Raw genomic sequence first — 19486 nt, forward strand, 5'->3', positions numbered from 1 at the left:
AATTGCCGTGTGGATTTAAAACAAAGGAGATTAGAAGGAACATTAACCGCTATGCTTCAAAGTTACAGGAATCCTATTCTCTACTTTGGTGAAGAAATACATCTGTAAAGGCAAAAGTGTGACAGACATACATATAACACCTTCACACTCCCACAAAAAACAAAAAGAACAAAAAAGAAAAAAGAAAATCGGGTAGTGAAGAGAGTGGAGAGAAAGAAAGAGTTTAAGAATTAAGAGTAAGCAATGGCTTTGACACAAATCAATTCAATTGGGATTTTTTTTTTTTTTTTTTTTTTTTTGGGTCAAAAGCCACTGTATCAGTATGTGAGATTTGGAAGGGTTAGATAGTATAAACAAAGGTTAATCTCAAGATTAAATGTACGTTCTCATAGCAACAGAATGTCCCATATGTCTTTGGGCCGAGAATTTACATATAAGGTTAAAATGATGGCTGCAAATGGAGCTCAACATATAACAAGTGCTGAGTTTACAAAGGGAAAAAAAAGAAACTCAAAATCTATTACAAAGGGAGTGTGCATATTCTCTGCTGAGAATTTTACATCTCACTGTGTGAGCAGCTTAGAATCACATGCAACTATCTTCACCCTGCTGACATTCTCTTGACGGTCATCACTCTTGAACATTGCGTCCTGTAATATGAAGGTCCAGACGTTGTCACAGAACCTGTAAGTGTGCAGGTGCCCCTGTACGAGAGAGAAAAGAAAGAAGAAACCAGCTTAAGTATCTTAGCTGTTTCACCTGCCGTAATTTTCTCTTATCTTGAGATTCAAATAACAGAATCCATACAGATGAATTTTCTTTAACTCAAAGCAATCATTTGAGGGTCAGCTTCAGCCTATTGATTTTCACACCCAAAGAAACTCCATACTTGAGGGACAGTAATATTTTGCACTCTAATGTTAAAGAGACTCAAACTTTGTACTCTAAAATATTCAGTATCCATGAAATATGGTTTTTGGCATCAGGTTCAAACTGAAAAACCAAAACAAACGAACTCTAGCAAGATAGTCTAGAACTATTAATCGTCTTCCTACAAGTAAATGAATGAACATACATATATGGCAGCCAAAAACAGAAACTGGATAATTTCTTTTAACCAATTACGTTGACTAAGAATCAATATTTCACAACAAGTTATACAAAAATATATTAAAAGTGAAAACAATACTGAAGATCACCTTAATTGAGACCTTGGTCTTCACTTGACTCTCCAGAGCTTCAGTCATGGACTACAAGAACGCAGATATCAGAAAGAACAAAAGAATCGCAGACGCAAACCGAAACGCCAAGATCAGTCAAAGAAGAGTTAAAAATGAAACCTTGTCAAATTGAACAAGGACTTGGATGGCTAGCTCAGGGCTCAGCGTACCGCTCTGAACCATCTCGTCCAAAGTCTCCGTAAGACACATCCCGATCGTCGATCTCCTGTATAGCTCAAACGTCGCCATTATCTACTGCCCAACGATCTGCGCCATACAAATTCGAGCAACAAGTCATCGAATCAAATTCGGAACTAATAACAACAAATCGAGAATCTGAAAAGTTTTTATTTTGGAGAGTTTCGATCAAAAAAGAAAGGAGCTTGACAAATAAAAGACCTCAATTGGAGACGAAGATGACAAATAGAGACGGTTTACCGATCGCCGGCGACGTGAGAAGAGAGATGAACGGTAAATGAAGGAGCTACCGTTGGTCGATTGCGAGGGATTTGTCTCTTGAGCGGAGAAATTTTTTGGGGCTTTTATACCCTAGATTTTGCAGGCAACTGTATATATAGGCAGCGATAGATCAGGGAGACTTGAAATTACGATTTTACCCTTGCATTTCTACTAAAGTCAAATCTGAGATTAAAAGAAGGCCCAACACAAAGCCCATTAATGCTTTTTTTTTATTATTAGTAACAGAGATATACATACATCTTGCGTAATATAAAATGAGAAGTTACAGACAAAAAGCAATGGAATTAGTGAAAGTTTGAATCTAAAAAAGGTTCTTCGAGGCGGATATAGTCGTACATGAGACCATTAAAAGCTCCAGTGGTGGTGATGGCTTGTGTCAAGAACAAAGTGTTGTCTCCTTCGACAAGCTTCTCACTTGGTACATCCACATTATAGAGTCTATAGATTCCATGTATCCCATGTCTTGCAATCGTGTTATCGTGTCCGATTACACCTGTTGTGAAAAGGCAGCTCTTTTCACTGTCTTCCTCATTCATCCTCACTTGTAGTTCTGCTACATTTGCGGTTGCTAGTGCGATCCGGAGTTTGTATGTGCTGTTTTTCTGCACCTTCTCGAGCTTGAACTTGATTTGCCATGTCGTTTTTTGATATGTGTCATCGTTTAGTTTCCTATATAATCAGTTAAGAGATGTGAGGTTTTTTCTCTGTTTTTACTTTTCTTAGAATATGTGAAATGGGCTCAAAATATATATTACCTGGTAACGTGTGCAAAGAACCAGTCTTTTTTGTAGTCACTGACGCCAATAGTGAACACCAAATCCTCCTTAGGATATAGTTCTGTGTATCTTTCCCATAGCCCGTATTGCCTAAACCTACATAAGTGTAACCATACTTAGGTCTTAATTGTGTTTGTTTCTACATTTGGATGCGTTTTAAAGGATATCAGCCTTATATAACCAATTCTAACACAATGATTGAGATCTTTATGGTCATGGAATGATTACCTATCAGGATGATCAATATATAGTTTGTTGATGTACTTAGGATTTGGGTCTGGAACAAAGAACTCAGCTGCGGACCTGTCAGGGATTCCAATTTCCCACACCGTTGGCCCATCTCGGGGCGGTTCATACACGATATTGCCAACGTCAATGTCGCAGCCTGGTTTTGTGGTGCAGAGTGTGACTAAATGTTATTCCAACTTGCATTTCTTGACACATTGTGTTATACATGAGCTTGGTTATAATGTAAGTTTAAGAGAAATTAACCTGCTGTAATGTTAATCAATTTCTCATATTGATAGTCTCCAATCCATTCTGTCACATAAGCATTGAGATTATATTCACCTTCTCGGATGTTATTTATCTCGAAATAACCATCTGCATCTGCTTCTGTCCAGAATTGATATCCCTTTATAGATGGAAAATTGATACAAGCATAAGTTCATTGCCTTTTTTTTTTTGTTAAAGTAATGATTAGTACATTGCTTAAATAGATATTACTATATGGCCCAAGAATATCATTTTTAGGCTAACCTTAGATTCTGTTTGCCAGGATCCAACCTCTCCTGGTGGTGCCAAACCTACGAAAGCACCATTTGCCGGTAAAAGTTCATCACTAAGGCTTCTGAAGGAAGTACAACACATGAAAAAGAAAGAAAACAAAAATGAGAAAATGATAACAAAATGAGGAAAAGCAGAGCACATGTTGTGGTGATTATGGAATGTTAGACTTACTTGTCGCGTACGAGTAACCTACCGCTGATGCAACCACGCTTATTGGACAGTGCAAAGTCTTCTGAAGCAGGGAAATCATAAGGCCAGCTTTGGACTTCGATTAACATCTAATTAAACACCATTTTCTTACAAGTTTAGACTTCATCTTCTTTATAAGTTTTCATATGCACAAACGTAGAAGGTATGCTAACAAATAAACCTGGTTTTTAGCGTCTTGCCATAACGAGAGAGGATCAGAAGTTTGGTCAGGTAAACAATTGAGGTAAGTGAAAACAGGACCAAACACTTTCTTCCATGACTCCCCTGCTTTTACCTTCATCACCATGTCCTCACCCGCATAGTGAGCACTTATAAACATCTGTTTGTTTACACAATCATTGTGTTGTTCAAAAGGCTAAGCAAGAACCTATCATCATAGATGATAAGTAGAGAGATTGGTTCTAGCTAGTTTTCAGGAGGAAGAAAGAAAAAGAACATACAGCAAGACTGATTGGACCAACATGAGAGGTAAGGTTCTGTTTCGACAGGCCACCTGATCTAAACTCATTGCTAGGAATGATTTGCCAGCAACCCAAATCCAGGCTATTTGAGATCCATCCGTGCACTTTAAGATCTTTGTTCTCGCAAGAATACTCGTACTTGTCATCAACCTCTCCTTTGAACTCTTCTTCAACAGGATGAACAAGAAGAACAGCTTCAGGATATGCCAAAGGTCTTCCTCTTTTACCCAATCTATCTTCTGGGAGCGGCATTTTCCTCTGCCTGTTATCAGCAATCGCCATATATCGAAACCTACAATTGTTAAAATCCACAAAACAACTTTAAGTTCACTAATATCAATTTTAAGGAATAATTTTTTTATTTAATTCAAACATTAGTTACTTACTTGTCTTTACGAAGCTTGTAAACAATCCTTGTCTGAGGCAAGTTAAAAGCTGGCCATTCTGCTAGATGCTCGAATATTGCATATGAGTAGAATCCAGTTACATTTTTACGCATTATGAACCTGAACCATGCAAAAAAAAAATTAATGTCTATGTCACTGTCACACATATATGTCCATGACCATGTGTATATATGAGATACCTCTTGTCGACATTGATGGGAGCAATCTTGTCTTGGAGAGAAGAATCCCACCTCCTGGTGAAGGAAATTTCTACCATTTCCTCATTTTCCACTACTACTTCAAAACTTTTACCTTTGATCCTGCCTCAACCACATTTTCTAAATAAATATGTAGCAAGGCTCTATAATATGCTCGATCGATGGAATACTTACCGCTCAGATTTCCCTGTAGTTCCAGGCGTCCCTTCTTCACTCCAAACAAGGTCCCAGTACCTTAGTTTAGTCACAACATATCATATGTTGTATAGGTAAGAAGATTGATTCATGCAACTATGTAATGTATCTGCAGAAATTACATTCTACGTACCCTCGATCATAATCTTCATTGTGACTTTCTAGTAGATTGTTGACACCGTGGTAAGAGATTCCAGTGACAAAACCATCTGGTTTTGATATGGTCACTTCGACTATACCATTGTTCATCACCACCTGCTTTGGCCATATTCATATATATAAGGACAAATAGAGATAGAGAGAGAGAGAGAGAGAGATAAAGCTATATATATGTAAGGAAGGACGGGGAGATTAATTACATGGTTTTCTTTGACATCCAAACGAACAGAACCTTGGTCCGACATCACTTTCTCTCGCTCTCTTTCTTTCTTATGTGTTGTGAGAGATATAATGTCGAAGCTTTTGTAGAAAAACAATCTGTTAATAACTTTGATTCATTATCTTCAACGAGTAAAGATGTTTTTGATTCTTCTTCAAGACTAAACAAGTGGTATCTTTAAGCTTCGAGCTTCTTTTAATTATACACGTCTGTTGTGAACCATGGGTCCCACTGAATGCCACATTAAATTAATTTATTATTTAGTGCTAATATAATCAATACAGAAATAATTGTATAAATATTGAGCATTGGCTAGGTAGATAGATACATCTTTCATTAGTAGTCAGAATCAACAGAGTAAGGGAACTTATCAATTTTACAAGTAATCTCTTAATTTCTTGGCGTTAACGTCATGTAAACACACCCATTCCCCTTTGGTGTTTTCTGTTGCAGCATGAAATAGATAAATGGGAGAATTCGGTGGCAACAAGTCAGAAGGTAAACCTTTCGTTCACTTTGCTCTTTCATCGATAAACACACCTTCTTTCCTTTCCTTTAAGTTCAGCATTCTTACTTCTTTTGTTCTTGCAAAGGACCTTGCAACAGAATCACTGCTACTCGCTTCTCTACATCCATCATCTACGTCAGTTTCAACAATGGCTTGTTGTTACTCAACCTGAAAAAAAAGCTCACACAACCTTTACTTGGACGCATCTCACGTCTTGCATTAGCAGATCACTGGTCTACAAATCTAGCAATAACAATTTCACAAGCTGAAAATCTTCTAACCTTTTTTTAGAGATTACCATTATGTTGGATGCTTCTCAAAATCACTATTTCTCTTTACCTCCATGAGAGTCACCTCGCAAATCTAGACCATCGATGAGAAGGGAATTTACCCAACACCTCCCCATTCCCCATTTTTTTTTCTTAGGAAAACTAGTATAGTTTATTGTGTAAGATAAAAAATTCTTAGCTATCATGGAAAAACCTCGGACACTCCAGACAGAACTTTGAGATCTACTAGGCAAAATGCATGTCCAAAGTGTCAAATTCTATATGATTTGGAGTTCTCAGCTTGAACTAAACCCGGCTGATACGAATGAAAAAAGTTATGTACGCAGCATCAAGAAAAGTCATGAAATGCACCTTAAGTACTTACCTTTATACCTAACTTCTAAAGTATCAGATTTTCATGGACCATGGAAGAAATCAAACAACTTAAAAAGGAGGTGAGTGCGACTCTAATGGCTGTGACCTATAAACTGACCTTTTTAAAAAATGCGGTTTGGGAACATTTCACTAATTTCTTAACGTTTTGGTAGCTTAAAAATCCTAGGCGGCTAGCGAATATCTAAAGATACACAAGAAACTACTCCAAGAGTATACATAACTACATAAGAAAACAATATATTTCAAGCCGTAGAGGCATCTGATATATGGAATTGTTTTTAATTAAAAGGGTTGTGTGATATGTTGAACAAGCTATTTTCCTAACTTGGGCATATATAATACTTATGGCAGATTTAGAAATTGGTGGTGTGAACGGTGCAAATAAAATAAAAATCCCTTCTCACAAATGGTCTAGACATGAGAGACAACTCAAGCGAACCTGCAAGTCTTCGGTTTAGTCAACCAGAGCAGCCTCATGCTAAAACGGTTGATGCACAGTATTTCAGCTGGACTGTGAGAATCTAATCTCAATTAAGTGGAACGGTTTGCCACTGCATAAACAAAGGAAAGGCAGATAAATTATGTTAAAAACATATGTGATATGAACCTGATCATGTATTGCTAGTTTATGAAACAGCAAAGTCTCCTATTTATTTGAATCGTTTATGAAGTATTGAATTGCTTATTATCCAATCAATAGAATTCTTGATTTACCTTCAGTAAAACAAGTTTCATTCACTTCCTTCTTAATCTAAGCACTCAACTTTCTTTATCAAATGCTTTTTCTATTCAAGACATTGCTTTCTCAATTAAAGAAGTTACATTTCATTTTTGAACACAGATGAAACTATCCTATATTGTTGTCAAAAGGAGGCTGTATCACTCCGTAGGTGTTTTCAACTCTCACCCTTGAGCTTTATTGGGTTGATTTGGCCTATTCTCTTATCATATAGTTGTTTGAAAAGTATTATTTAGGAACAACCAACATTTATTGACAAGGAACAGAAAGATCAAAGCTTTGATTCTCAGAAGCTTCCAAATAGATCATCGCCACATCGAGAGCCATAGTGAGTGTTCAACTTAATAGCCATGTTAAACTGTTTATAAAAAAAAAAAAAAAGAAACAAAGATGTTTCGTACGTTTCATAGACTTTCTATGAACCATTTTCTATGAATTTAACAATGCTTTCAAACTCTTTTTAGGTACAAGATGCAAGAAAAATGAAAAAACATAAAAAGACACAAGAGAGTGAATCTGTTTTCTGTGTTATTATCGTTGGTCAAGAGAAGATAAAGAGTCTTTACTTTGCTTTGATTTTATGCTCATAAGTCATAACTAATAATTAAACTGTTCATAAGCAAAAGGAACATAGACACTAACTAGTGATTACAATCAGCAAATGACAATCACAATGCATGATTATACCCAAAATCAATACAGAAAACAAAAAATGTCGATATTTTATACCCAAAATCAACACAAAAGAAGTAGGATCAAGGGTGGGAAGATTTTCTTGAAACATATGAATCTAGCAAAAACTCTTGAAACATATGCATTTCATTATTCGGGTATTTAAAGCTCATGCAGCTGGTCTATCAATGATAAACCCCATTTTAGCAAAAACTATTTAAGTTCGACTTCTCAAACTAATTTCTCACGGATTCAATAAAACGATTTAACAAAAATAAACCGCATGTTAAATTAAACTACAAGAGTATCTAAAGACACGAGATACGCGGAATCAGACTTACCGACGAAGTAGTCGAAGCTTGTGAAGAAGACGCATGAGCTTTCGAAAATGGCGATTCCCAAGTCACGAGATCTCACTGATGTGAAACCATCGGGAAAAATAAAAAGCCATAATCTGGACCGTAAGGATTCATGATATGTAGCGGATTGAGAAGAAGAAGAAGAAGAAGGAGAAGCTAGGGCAAGGGAGAGAGAGAGAGAGGGAAAGGAGGAGAGAGCACGGAGAATACTAAGGAGGCGAGAGGGTAATTATATAAGTGATGTGAATGAGCTTAGTTTAAAAACTTAATAATTCATTGATTAGTGGGTTAATCAGATTTCAAATAGTATAAAATTATACTTAATTTAATTGAGACATGTCGGGCTTCAAAAATTCTCGCATAAAGCCGCAGCTCAGGCTTCCATTCTCTACGGAGTAGTAACTGTACACTTTATCAGTGGCTACACTCGGCTTCGATATCATTTTCCTGGAATATATTAAAACATGTGTCTTTTCTGTTTACGTGATCCCTTTCATGATCTCTTTTAAAAACTTACGTATCTAACTAAGAAATATATAAAAAAAAATCTGCACATATCATCATTTGAATTTTATCAGACACACAATTTTTTCAAACAAATAAATAAGAATGCATTGTTCTATACTTTTATATAATAATAATACATATTATTGGTCACGGAAAGAAAAGGAGAATACATACATATTTAAACTCAAATCATTGTTTATTATGTTTGTTATTCAAATTACACAGCAATGTGTATGCGATTATTTGCATACGTTTTGATTGAATGTTTAAAATCATATACAATTTTTCTTGAAATAGATGAATGAATCTAAACTCATAAGTTTTCTTATAGGTATATGTACTCATTTTTAAGGAAAAATAAGACTAGTTCGTCTATTTTTTAGTCGAATTATAAATCATTTGCATATGTTTTGATTGAATGTTTAAGAACATATACCAATTTTCTTGAAATAGATGAATGAATCTAAACTCATAAGTTTTCTTAACTCATAAGTATATGTACTCATTTTTAAGGAAAAATAAGAGTAGTTCGTCTACTTTTTTAGTCAAATAACAATTATATTGCATATGTTTTGATTGAATGTTTAAGAACATATACCAATTTTCTTGAAATAGATGAATGAATCTGAACTCATACGTTTTCTTAACTCATAAGTATATATACTCATTTTTAAGGACAAATAAGACTAGTTCGTCTATTTTTTAGTCAAATAATAAAGACTCAATAATAAATCATTGTTACTTTCCTATCGTTGAAGATACTGTATGCTTGTTACAAAAAAAAATAGTATACGCTTAATTTTAGTTTTTTTTTTCTAATTATCCGACAAATTCATCCATTCTTTTTCTCCTACTTCTCCCTCATTTTCTGTGTTCCTTTTTTCACATCCCCCTCTCTTTTTTTTTGTCTTCGGTCTCTCCGAAACTATTAGTATTATTTTCTTATCCTCGCCTACTTGACATTTTGTGTGCTTTAAGTTCTTTAGAAGAAAAATAGATCTACGTGAAAAAAAAAAATGAAAAAAAAAGAAAGATGTTTAAGGTATGTCGGCCAAGCCGGGCGGAGGCTTGCCGTGACAGTGAATTTGTACATATCAATGTGAACCTAAAAACTGTAAAGAAAGGGACAAAAAGAAAGGAAAAGAAGTGTCGCGAAGCAAGAAGAAAAAGTGGAATAGACACATGTCCAGCTCAAGTTGACCAGATACAGTTAAATGCTTTTATTAGTTGTCTCCTCGAATGAATACAAATTTGGTCACGTTTCTTCTCTAGCTCTTTCCGGATCTGTCAGCCTCCTCATTTCTTTAGTCTTTTTTTTTTGTGTGTGTGTATGTGTGTCAGTGTGTGTACCATATTTTTTTGTATATTTCGATGTATTTATTCTACTATAAAGGACCAATACAGATTTCGCTGGTTTCTCTTTTTGTTGGACCACATATATTACTTCTAGAATCAGATTAAGAATATTTATTTCTTTTGAAGGAATTTTAAATTGAAAAACTTAAATTCAGATATCTCAAAAATCTGTTCTAAATCGAAGCAAAAGCAGAAAAAGATTACATGTAGGAGTGCATATTTATCCCAATTAATGTTTTTGCATAAAATATGTTTTATAGCTTGTTTTCTTAGACGAAAAACTTGAATTTGAAATCGAGTACTTAACAACTCTCCTGTTATGATGAGATATACACTTTTATAATCGATGTGATTTTACACGATAATAAATTTTTAGAGAGACCATAATACAGTACTTTGAGTGTTTAGTGAGCAAGAAACTATAACTTTTGGTCTAACTAATCTTTTTCACGAAGATTTTTGTTGGTGTCGGACCTCATCTCACACTTGAATCTTGTTCGAAAAATCCATTATCATCAAAGTGATAAATAGTGAGAAGTTTCCCATTAACGATCCAAGAATCGAGCTCGCCAGCTCACAGGGCTCGCAGGTACATTAAAATATGCTATATGTAACTGAATCTAGTCTTGTTTCTTTTATCTTCTACCTCCTATGTTTTTTCATATTGTTTTTTGCACAGTGACTTAAGTACCACAATCTTTTGCGATAATGGTTCATGTGGGTGACTTTTCGGCAACTGAGTAGGCGGGATTTATTTTCCACTATTAAACCGAATGTGGCACAACACAAGTGTGGCACCGAAGAAACAACTTGCCATATATATCAATTTGTAAGAAACACATATACATATAGTTCATCAGTTGTTGGAATATATATATATCATTGTTAATAATTCTTATATTACAGTACTACTTACATTTCAAAAGCATATGAAAACTTTAGCTGTCAAAAATAAAAATAAAATTAATGGAAACTTTAGTTACATGAACCGAATCATAGAAAGATGTGTTGTAACTTGCACTAGTTTAAGTAATGAAAAAAATTCCAAATTGTTACTGATATCGAATTTCTTCGTCACTATCAAGAGAAAAACAAATGTATAAATATATATATAGATATATAATACTAGGCATGAAATACCAAGTTGTAGCTGCTTGGTTATATGTTAATGGTGTCATGGACCAACTTGTACTCGTCTTTTTGCCCAACCCTAAGTCATTAATAACTTTAGATTTGCGAAGCCGGAAGAGCCACCACCACTTTATGTTGCAATAAAATAATATAAGAAAAATAACGACGACGATGATTAATGGGGATCATGATGATGGTATTATGATGGTTATATGAGATTTATAAACAAATTTTGTAGTTATTTAGGGTGATAAAACACTTTTGAAATGAATCTGTCACCCATATTAGTCGTGCGCCAAAAATAACAAATAAATATATATTCATATAAATCATTCAAAAATTCGTTAGTTTTATGGAGTGTTTGTTCATGTTTTTATATCGCATTTGTGAATTGATTTGTGCACTACTTAAATGAGATTTTCAATTTAATTTTAAAGACATTGTAGTAAAACTTTTAAGATGGATACTTTACTTGGTTGAGCAAGGATAACTTTGGTGGAAGTTGAGTTATGTTTCTAAGATCGTATCCCAGTTGAAGAGAGATGAAAATATTAATATACATTAATAAATGTCAATGAATACTAAAATGATGCTAGTTTTTTTGAAGTATTTAATTTGTCTTCTAGTTTTGTGGTTTTCAAACAACATTTTTCACTCTTTTTTGGGAGTTCGAATATAGTCATACTATGGACTTTGGCCAATCAACTCAAGTCAATAAAATGCTAGTTTTAAATCTATAAACATATTTCTAGGTCAAGGATTCTAAAATTTCCAGTCAAAATAATAATAAATTTTCGGACTACGATATATTTGGTTTGCATCTGATGAGCATCTGCTCGGCAAGTTAAACAGTAAAATATTTGATTCGAATGTCAAACTGAATATAATTGTTCTCACATTAAGGAAGAATACTTGATCAATGATCAGTTGATCCTAGTCCAAAATGCACTTAATTAATAGATTTAAGGAGACGTAATGATATTTTGCCGTGGTTTTTCATGTGCTTGCATGCTTTTAGGGTGATAAAAGGTAAGAGAGGTTTTATAACTCAAGTAATCACCTAAAAACAAAAAAACAAAAAGGCGGTCTTCTGTAATTCCCGAAAACTTGAGAGACTTGTTTGTTGACAAAAAAAGGTGCACAATCTATTTCTAGATTATTATCATGCAACCAAAATCCTTCTACATGATACAAAGTGTATACATTACTATGCTCTACGAATTCCAACTTGATACGACTCACGAATTCCATACGGATTCTACATGATACGATTTCCCATTTTCTTACCATTCGATTTCAATAACAATTTCAAACGATGCTATATGTGTCCAAATAATTCTTTAGGCCAATGCATTTATGGTTATAATCACACACACCGACAAGAAAATATTACAATCTAATTCCATACTATTTATCTCTCTTTTTTTTGTCAACTCATACTATTTACTCTATTCGATTCAATTATCTAATATTATACGACTAAACTTGGCACGAATGATCTCTATACTAATTCAAGATACTAATTATGCATCATATACGACGAAATTATCAAGCTTAACACACAATGTCTTGTAGAACTATGCATACATCAATTTTCATTCGACTAAATGGTACAAAACATAGTTTCTCATCATCTAACAATCGCATGAGTTTAGTACAATCTTCTATGTATTCATAAAGTAAGCCCAAATCAAACAAGCTTTTACGTATTCATTCGACTAGAGCAGTTAAAGAACAAAGCGAGCTCTGCTTGACTAAGACATGGATTCAACGTCTTTTACTCTTGGGTTTGGTGGCTCGATTTCTCACAGATGCATCTGGTGGCTTCCAGATGATATCATCAAGCTTACCACAAAATGTCTTGTAGAACTGCGAAACATAAAATTGGCTTTATTGTTCTGAGATGAGTCACACAAAACTCAAGTTGAGCTTTTTAACCTTACGATATATACTTTTGCAACTAACCTTAAGGTATTCTTCTGCGTCTCCTGCTGCATTTTGAATATCTACCATGAGAAATGTTGGTGCCACTTTGAAGACCTGCAGATTTGAAAATGATTCGTGAAACATAGAGAGACCAAAGTAAAAAGGATGGATTGGTTTTAAGAGATGTTAGAGTAGGTAGATGATGAAAAGTTACTTCTAGAATGACGGAGAAATGAGACGTCTTATTTGCAGATAATCCTTCTACTCTCATCTGAAAATTGAAATGGGTTAGCAGCAGTTGCTTGGGTGCTTGAGGAGCCAAAAAAAAAAAACGGTTTTGATAATGAAATGAAATAGATACGAATCACCAAAGACAATGAGAATGTCTAACCAATTTTTCTCTACTTTCTTACCTTGTAATTGCGGATGTGCGTCTTAAAGCCCATGGACTGCGACACAACTTCCATGCTTGAAAGAACTACGTTTGCTGGCTTGTGTGAGATGAACCTTGTCTGATGCTTCATGGAGTCCTGTCAACACACTTGAAAACTTAACGCAGTAATTGTATATAACATAGAGAAATGATAAAAAGAACAACAGAATAAGGAAGAGGAATGCACACAGCTCATAATGCCCAGTATTTTACCTTTCCACGGTCAAAAAGAGTTGCGAGGTTCAGGCCTTGAGATAAAATAATTAGGTCAAACGCATTTAGAGTCAGTGGACCCGTGTCTCCTGTTTCATCCTGTGCGCCTTTTTGTTCCTGCAACGTATTATATTACATAGAACATCATAAGCATGCTTGTACTATACACAATGCTCAAAAGCAGGCAACCAAATGGGGGACAAAGAAATGTGTCAACTGACTCCTACCTCTGGATCATCAAAAGCAGCATATACATCATCCAGGTTTACATGTTCGTAATCAATAAGTTGCACAGGAGTGTAATCCTTTACGAACCACTCATCTTTCCTGATTTCGGCAATTGTAACTCGCTGCAACAAAAAAAAAGAGAGAGAGCAAGGCTACAATTGTCAGAGTTTGCAGCTTGAGATAAAAGAGTAACCATGAACAATTTTAATTGACAACTATGTGATGCAAGGCTTTCAATTTACAGATTATCCATGTTGTATAGACCTTCCAAATGATCCAGGACAGTGATGGAAAAACATGCTTAGGCTTTTAGAGTCTATTTGAGTGTAGAAAAGAATGATATGATTTAACCGGACCTAGTCAAATATTATAAGTAATCTAGATATCTCTTCTTTCAAGCTACTGCTCTTTTAACATGTAATACATCCCTCAAATACAGCAGTTGTGGTTGAAAAATTATTAAAGCAAAGCTTTCTGCAAGGGAATCCAAAACTTACACTTTCAGGATTTGGATCCAAAATTCTACGAATCAAGGACTTTGCTCCCAAGGCAAAATATGAGGGGCAAGCAAACTCCGCTTTGTCGATCTGCAAAATTTTGAAAAGAAAAAGAAGAAGAAAAGGAAACCATATCAGAAAGAAAGTAGAGATATCACTTACAAGCACATAACATGTAAAGATTAACAGACAAATAATCTGACTAGTGTGAACACATAATCTAATCATTACAATTAACAAGGTCTGTTGAAAATCTCCTGTTTAATCCTAATGCTTCACTGTTAAATTGAGTTGTTATCAAGAGGAAAATTGAACTAGACAACCTAAACTTGGCAGAAAGATGTCACTTAAAATAAGTAACCAGATAGAAGAAGACAAAAAGTAAATAATCACAAAGCAACAACAGAGCTCATGCCTTACTGTATAAAGTTGGGAGATCAAGTTCATCAAATGGGAGATATCCTGCCATAAGAACATAAAGGATGACCCCACAGGACCATACATCTGCCACAGCACCATTGTAACCCTTGTGACCGAGAACCTAAACCAAAACAAAGAAGATCACATGAGCTCCAAATCATTATGATTTCAAAACATTTTATGATAGTTGACTTACCTCAGGAGCAACGTAATTGGGAGTTCCACATGTTGTCTTTAGGAGGGTAACTCCCTTGAGATCAAAGGAAGATAATTTAGTTGATAATGGTTCTATATCAATAAAAAGAAAACAAATTTGAAAGAACATGAAACTGAGAGCTCCCATTACTTGCTCGGGTAATGCACTGAGGCCAAAATCAGATATCTTGAGATTTCCTTGAGAATCTAGCAGAAGATTTTCGGGCTGCAAATGACACAAGATAAAATCAGTCAGATCATTTTGCAAAGGCTTGGTTGATTGTCAGCAAGAAAGCACCTTTAGATCTCTGTGGTAGACCCCTTTACTGTGGCAGTAATCAACTCCATCAATAAGCTGATGAAAGTACTTCCTAGCTTCTGCTTCACTAAGTCGTCCATTACGAACCTGTAGCATGACACAACTGATAACAATGTCTTGCAGAGACAAACCATCACCGGAAGTAATTGAGAGAGTTTGAGAGCTACTCACAATTTTGTCAAACAATTCACCACCTGTAATATACTCCAATATTATGTAAATCTTTGTGCGGCTTGCTAGAACCTAAAGAGGGAAAGATCAAATTCCATAAAAAGCTAAGATATTTCAGTAACAAGAGAGCGAAAAAAAAAAGACACTTGCCTCGTAGAGACGAACAACGCAAGGATGGCGAACAAGCTTCATAATCGAGATCTCCCTCTTAATCTTCAAACGCAAACGGTGATAACAAATTTAATAATAATATCTCAGACACAATCAAATCAAGTAAGAAGAGAGAAAGAGGGAGATAGAAGAGAACCTGATCGACCATCTTGCGCTTGAGGATGGTGCTGCGATCCACAATTTTCATGGCGACGCTCTCACCGGTCTCCGTGTTCTGAGCGAACTTCACTTTGGCAAAGGTACCTTCACCGATTGTTCTACCTAATTCATACTTACCCACCTTCCTTACCACCATCTCTGCTGCTACAACTCTTCAGAAAATCAATTTCACTGCATTTCTACTTTACTTGAGATATAGAGAGAGAAGAAGAAGAAGAAAGAAGGCAGAAAAGGGAGTGTTGATGAGATGCCTTTCGAATTTGGAATTAAAATTATGACGACAAATTAAATAGAGAGTAGATAGATGAACATGGAAATTAATTAAGAAGCTGTATTCTCTCAATTGGAATGTCCCAATTTTGGGAAAGAGAAAACGTTTATTAAATTCTCTTTATTTCAAAATTCGGAAAAAAATATCAAAACAAAAAAAAAGAAGCGAAAATTAAGGGTCAAATGGCTTAGGCGTGCTTGTTGCGAGTGGCTCGTGGTTGCGAGTGGCTCGTGGTTGCTCGTGTCAACGACCCGAACGACCCACACACACCACCACCACCAAACTCTAAAGAAAAAAAACAACAAAAAAATGGCTAAAGAGAAGTCAGAGAGTGAGACTTTGACGAAGAGACGTGTTTGGCGACTAGTTCCCACTATCTTTTTTTACACGTCATCCCATTTAAGGTCAACATATATATAGTTATATACCTTTAATTCGCACACTTACGACTCGTCGATTTTGGATTACTACTAATCAAACGTCGTTATGAATATGACTTATGATTCATATTATAACAAAATAACAAATTGTCTTGATGTATTTCAGGAAGCATATTTTAAAGGATCCATATTCTAAGGATTTGCCTTTTGAAAACTTTAAAAAGCATAATTACATTTCTTTTTGAAAATTGTCTTTTGGAAATTTTAGAAAGCGTATTTGAAATTATATTTCAAATTTCAACCCCCTTTAAATGAAGAAAAAAGTGAAAAACCATATACATACTGTAGTGCTAGACCAAATATCAGGCCCAAACACAAAGCCCAAGTTTGCTCTTTTCATTCATCAACTGGTGAATTAAAAATAAATTTAGAAAGCCACAAAAAGTATTATATCGATCGATAATGGAGGAGAAGTAAAGAGAGAGAGGGAGTCCAAACGCTTAAGACCAGTCTCTCTCCTTTTTTTTAATAATATATCTGTTATTAAATCCGAATCCGAGTTTAGATGAGGTAGAGTGAGCGAGAGAGCAGAGCACAGTAGGTGATAAGAGGAGTAGAGCTTTTGGATAAATTGTTGTTTTGATCATTTTACTTTGATGAAGGAAGATCGCTCGAAAATGGCGGCCAAGGATGTGCAGCTGGATCCACGCTCCGCCGCTATTTCTGAACCACTTTCCTCCTCTTCTTCCTCTCCCGCTGCATTCAACGCCGTCGTATCTGCCGCGAACAAGTCCCGGAGCTGCGAATCTACTTTGCCGGTCACTCAGCCGCCGTGTCCAGGCCATGTCCTCGAGAACGTCCTGGAGAACGTGCTCCAGTTCCTCACCTGTAGACGCGATCGCAACGCCGTGTCGCTGGTGTGCAGATCGTGGTATCGGGTCGAGGCTCAGACCCGATTCGAGGTCTTTATCGGCAACTGTTACTCGCTCTCTCCGTCTCGGCTCACTCGCCGGTTCAAGGGCGTTAGGTCACTGTTGCTCAAAGGGAAACCTAGGTTTGCTGATTTCAATCTCATGCCTCCCGATTGGGGAGCTCAATTCGCGCCTTGGGTTGCTGCAACAGCCATGGCTTACCCTTGGCTCGAGAAGGTCAATTTGAAGCGGATGTTTGTCACGGATGATGATTTAGCGCTTCTCGCTGAGTCCTTTCCTGGGTTCAAGGAGCTTATATTGCGCTGTTGTGAAGGTTTTGGGACCAGTGGTATTGCTCTTTTTGCTAACAAGTGCAGGTAATTTCATCGCTTTCTCTATGGAGTTTCTATTCTATCTTGTCTTGAATTCTAGAAAAGTGAGTTTTTTTGTTATTGTCAAGAGCTTATGAAATGCGAATTTGTTGTTGCAGACAGCTAAAAGTCCTTGATCTGATCGAGTCAGAAGTCACCGATGACGAGGTGGATTGGATTTCTTGTTTTCCCGAGGGTGAAACGCATCTTGAGTCTTTATCCTTTGAATGTGTAGAATCCCCTATCAATTTCAAGGCGTTGGAGGGGCTTGTGCTTAGGTCACCGTTCTTGAAGAAGCTTAGAACGAGCAGGTTTGTTTCCCTTGAAGAGCTGCATCGACTCATGGTTCAAGCATCGCAGTTAACGAGTCTCGGGACGGGTTCGTTCAGTCCAAATGATGTCCCTCAGGGTGAACAAGAGCCGGATTATGCATCTGCATTTCGTGCTTCTAAATCCATAGTTTGTCTCTCAGGATTCAGGGAATTGACACCAGAATACCTCCCAGCTATCTCTCCAGTGTGTGCTAATCTCACCTCTCTTAACTTGAGTTATGCTAACATATCTCCTGACATCCTCAAGCCCATCATACGCAACTGCCACAATATCCGAGTCTTCTGGGTATATAACCTTTTTGGTCTATATAACTACATGGTTTTCTAACATATACTGTGATCATATAGTTTGATAACTGAGTAATTTGAGTTACATGCGTATCTTGGAACTTTTACAATGCAGGCTCTTGACTCGATATGCGATGAAGGACTTCAGGCAGTGGCTGCAACATGCAAGGAACTGCGTGAGCTTCGAGTTTTCCCTTCTGATCCTCTTGAAGACAGCGAAAGCCCTGTCTCTGCATTAGGCCTCCAAGCGATTTCAGAGGGTTGTAGGAAACTAGAATCTATCCTCTACTTTTGCCAGCGGATGACTAATGGAGCTGTGATAGCCATGTCTGAGAACTGTCCCCAGCTTACCGTGTTCAGGCTTTGCATAATGGGTCGTTATAGGCCTGACCACGTGACAGGAAAGCCAATGGACGATGGATTTGGTGCCATTGTTAAGAACTGCAAGAAGCTGACCCGACTTGCAGTATCAGGATTGCTCACAGATGAAGCTTTTAGCATTATAGGAGAGCATGGGAAATTGATCCGTACGTTATCTGTAGCTTTCGCTGGGGACAGTGACATGGCTCTGAGATATATTCTCGAGGGTTGTCCTAAACTACAAAAGCTTGAAATCAGGGACTGTCCCTTTGGAGATGTTGGATTGCGCTCTGGTATGCATCGGTATCACAATATGAGGTTTGTTTGGATGTCGTATTGTAGGTTAACCAGGGGAGGCTGCAGGGATATTGCTCATGCTCTGCCTAGTGTAGTGGCGGAAGTCTTTGGATCAGATGTTGATGATGACGACGACAATGCGGATTATGTTGAGACATTGTACATGTATCGGTCCCTTGATGGCGCAAGGAAGGATGCACCAAAGTTTGTAACAATTTTATGAAGAAAAACCTTGGTGTGTATCTGAGGCTGATTGCTGCAAATGCAAATGATGCCATTCGTGGAGAAAGCTACCAAATCAGAAGAGACTGTGTTTGTAACTGTAAATGCTTCAGATACACAAAGCATTTGATGTGTTTTTTCCCCCTCTCTTTTGGGAAGAAAAGGTTATGAAATTGAAAGAATGAAACGTCTATTGTTGTTGATTGTGTGGTAATCATGGTTTTTCCACAAACATTACCAGATTTATTTACAGCCATTTCACGATTATTTT

The 19486-nt window shown here is 36.4% G+C and overlaps 5 protein-coding genes across 7 annotated transcripts; 2 read left to right on the top strand and 3 right to left on the bottom strand.

The window, feature by feature from the left end:
* Window positions 1–368: 368 nt before the first annotated feature.
* LOC18030724 (transcription initiation factor IIA subunit 2) lies at window positions 369–1767 on the bottom strand. 2 transcript variants are annotated; one of them, XM_006413367.2, is made up of 4 exons: window positions 1659–1767; window positions 1341–1487; window positions 1200–1250; window positions 369–704 (listed from the first exon to the last, which is right to left on the bottom strand). In XM_006413367.2, exons 2-4 carry the CDS (start codon window positions 1467–1469, stop codon window positions 564–566), a joined length of 321 nt encoding a protein of 106 aa, XP_006413430.1. In that variant the 5' UTR covers window positions 1470–1487; window positions 1659–1767; the 3' UTR covers window positions 369–563. The 2 variants fall into 2 exon arrangements, with proteins under 2 accessions (XP_006413430.1, XP_006413431.1); XM_006413368.2 differs by having other exon boundaries at window positions 1620–1764.
* Window positions 1768–1948: 181 nt separating this feature from the next.
* Window positions 1949–4750, bottom strand: LOC18030725 (probable rhamnogalacturonate lyase B). The gene is made up of 11 exons (XM_024149583.1): window positions 4715–4750; window positions 4523–4642; window positions 4323–4442; window positions 3916–4228; window positions 3636–3794; window positions 3437–3543; window positions 3236–3326; window positions 2969–3110; window positions 2705–2861; window positions 2456–2572; window positions 1949–2369 (listed from the first exon to the last, which is right to left on the bottom strand). The coding sequence occupies exons 2-11, from the start codon at window positions 4597–4599 to the stop codon at window positions 1985–1987; spliced, it is 1668 nt and encodes a 555-aa protein (XP_024005351.1). The 5' UTR covers window positions 4600–4642; window positions 4715–4750; the 3' UTR covers window positions 1949–1984.
* A 607-nt stretch (window positions 4751–5357) lies between these two features.
* Window positions 5358–6875, top strand: LOC18030728. Its single transcript, XM_006413370.2, is given in 2 exon segments — window positions 5358–6348; window positions 6703–6875. Coding segments are annotated over 2 exon segments (375 nt in total). The 5' UTR covers window positions 5358–6146.
* A 5719-nt stretch (window positions 6876–12594) lies between these two features.
* On the bottom strand, window positions 12595–16122 carry LOC18030729 (CBL-interacting serine/threonine-protein kinase 8). Of its 2 annotated transcripts, none has more exons than XM_006413374.2 (14): window positions 15761–16122; window positions 15604–15666; window positions 15454–15525; window positions 15262–15369; window positions 15115–15189; window positions 14965–15018; window positions 14764–14889; window positions 14349–14438; window positions 13851–13973; window positions 13624–13740; window positions 13391–13507; window positions 13192–13248; window positions 13017–13091; window positions 12595–12920 (listed from the first exon to the last, which is right to left on the bottom strand). In XM_006413374.2, exons 1-14 carry the CDS (start codon window positions 15917–15919, stop codon window positions 12819–12821), a joined length of 1338 nt encoding a protein of 445 aa, XP_006413437.1. In that variant the 5' UTR covers window positions 15920–16122; the 3' UTR covers window positions 12595–12818. The 2 variants fall into 2 exon arrangements, with proteins under 2 accessions (XP_006413437.1, XP_024005427.1); XM_024149659.1 differs by having other exon boundaries at window positions 12857–12920; window positions 13017–13042.
* A 788-nt stretch (window positions 16123–16910) lies between these two features.
* LOC18030730 (F-box protein FBX14) lies at window positions 16911–19482 on the top strand. The gene is made up of 3 exons (XM_006413375.2): window positions 16911–17722; window positions 17836–18334; window positions 18452–19482. The coding sequence occupies exons 1-3, from the start codon at window positions 17091–17093 to the stop codon at window positions 19214–19216; spliced, it is 1896 nt and encodes a 631-aa protein (XP_006413438.1). The 5' UTR covers window positions 16911–17090; the 3' UTR covers window positions 19217–19482.
* The last annotated feature ends 4 nt before the right edge of the window (window positions 19483–19486 follow it).

Source organism: Eutrema salsugineum, unplaced genomic scaffold, assembly GCF_000478725.1.
Source record: "Eutrema salsugineum unplaced genomic scaffold, Eutsalg1_0 scaffold_1, whole genome shotgun sequence".
NCBI lineage: Eukaryota > Viridiplantae > Streptophyta > Magnoliopsida > Brassicales > Brassicaceae > Eutrema > Eutrema salsugineum.

Excerpts from the sequence above, each read along its gene's own strand:
- LOC18030724 (XM_006413367.2), bottom strand. The coding sequence starts at position 1,469 with ATGGCGACGTTTGAGCTATACAGGAGATCGACGATCGGGATGTGTCTT. Across the intron at positions 1,251-1,340 it reads TCCTTGTTCAATTTGACAAG|TCCATGACTGAAGCTCTGGA; the intron begins GTTTCATTTTTA and ends GCGTTCTTGTAG. Across the intron at positions 705-1,199 it reads AGACCAAGGTCTCAATTAAG|GGGCACCTGCACACTTACAG; the intron begins GTGATCTTCAGT and ends TCTCTCGTACAG.
- LOC18030725 (XM_024149583.1), bottom strand. The coding sequence starts at position 4,599 with ATGGTAGAAATTTCCTTCACCAGGAGGTGGGATTCTTCTCTCCAAGAC. Across the intron at positions 3,111-3,235 it reads CCTGGCAAACAGAATCTAAG|GGATATCAATTCTGGACAGA; the intron begins GTTAGCCTAAAA and ends CCATCTATAAAG. Across the intron at positions 2,573-2,704 it reads TATATTGATCATCCTGATAG|GTTTAGGCAATACGGGCTAT; the intron begins GTAATCATTCCA and ends ACACTTATGTAG.
- LOC18030729 (XM_006413374.2), bottom strand. The coding sequence starts at position 15,919 with ATGGTGGTAAGGAAGGTGGGTAAGTATGAATTAGGTAGAACAATCGGT. Across the intron at positions 15,667-15,760 it reads AGCGCAAGATGGTCGATCAG|ATTAAGAGGGAGATCTCGAT; the intron begins GTTCTCTTCTAT and ends TTGCGTTTGAAG. Across the intron at positions 13,249-13,390 it reads CGCACATCCGCAATTACAAG|ATGAGAGTAGAAGGATTATC; the intron begins GTAAGAAAGTAG and ends TTCAATTTTCAG.
- LOC18030730 (XM_006413375.2), top strand. The coding sequence starts at position 17,091 with ATGAAGGAAGATCGCTCGAAAATGGCGGCCAAGGATGTGCAGCTGGAT. Across the intron at positions 17,723-17,835 it reads CTTTTTGCTAACAAGTGCAG|ACAGCTAAAAGTCCTTGATC; the intron begins GTAATTTCATCG and ends TTGTTGTTGCAG. Across the intron at positions 18,335-18,451 it reads ACAATATCCGAGTCTTCTGG|GCTCTTGACTCGATATGCGA; the intron begins GTATATAACCTT and ends TTTACAATGCAG.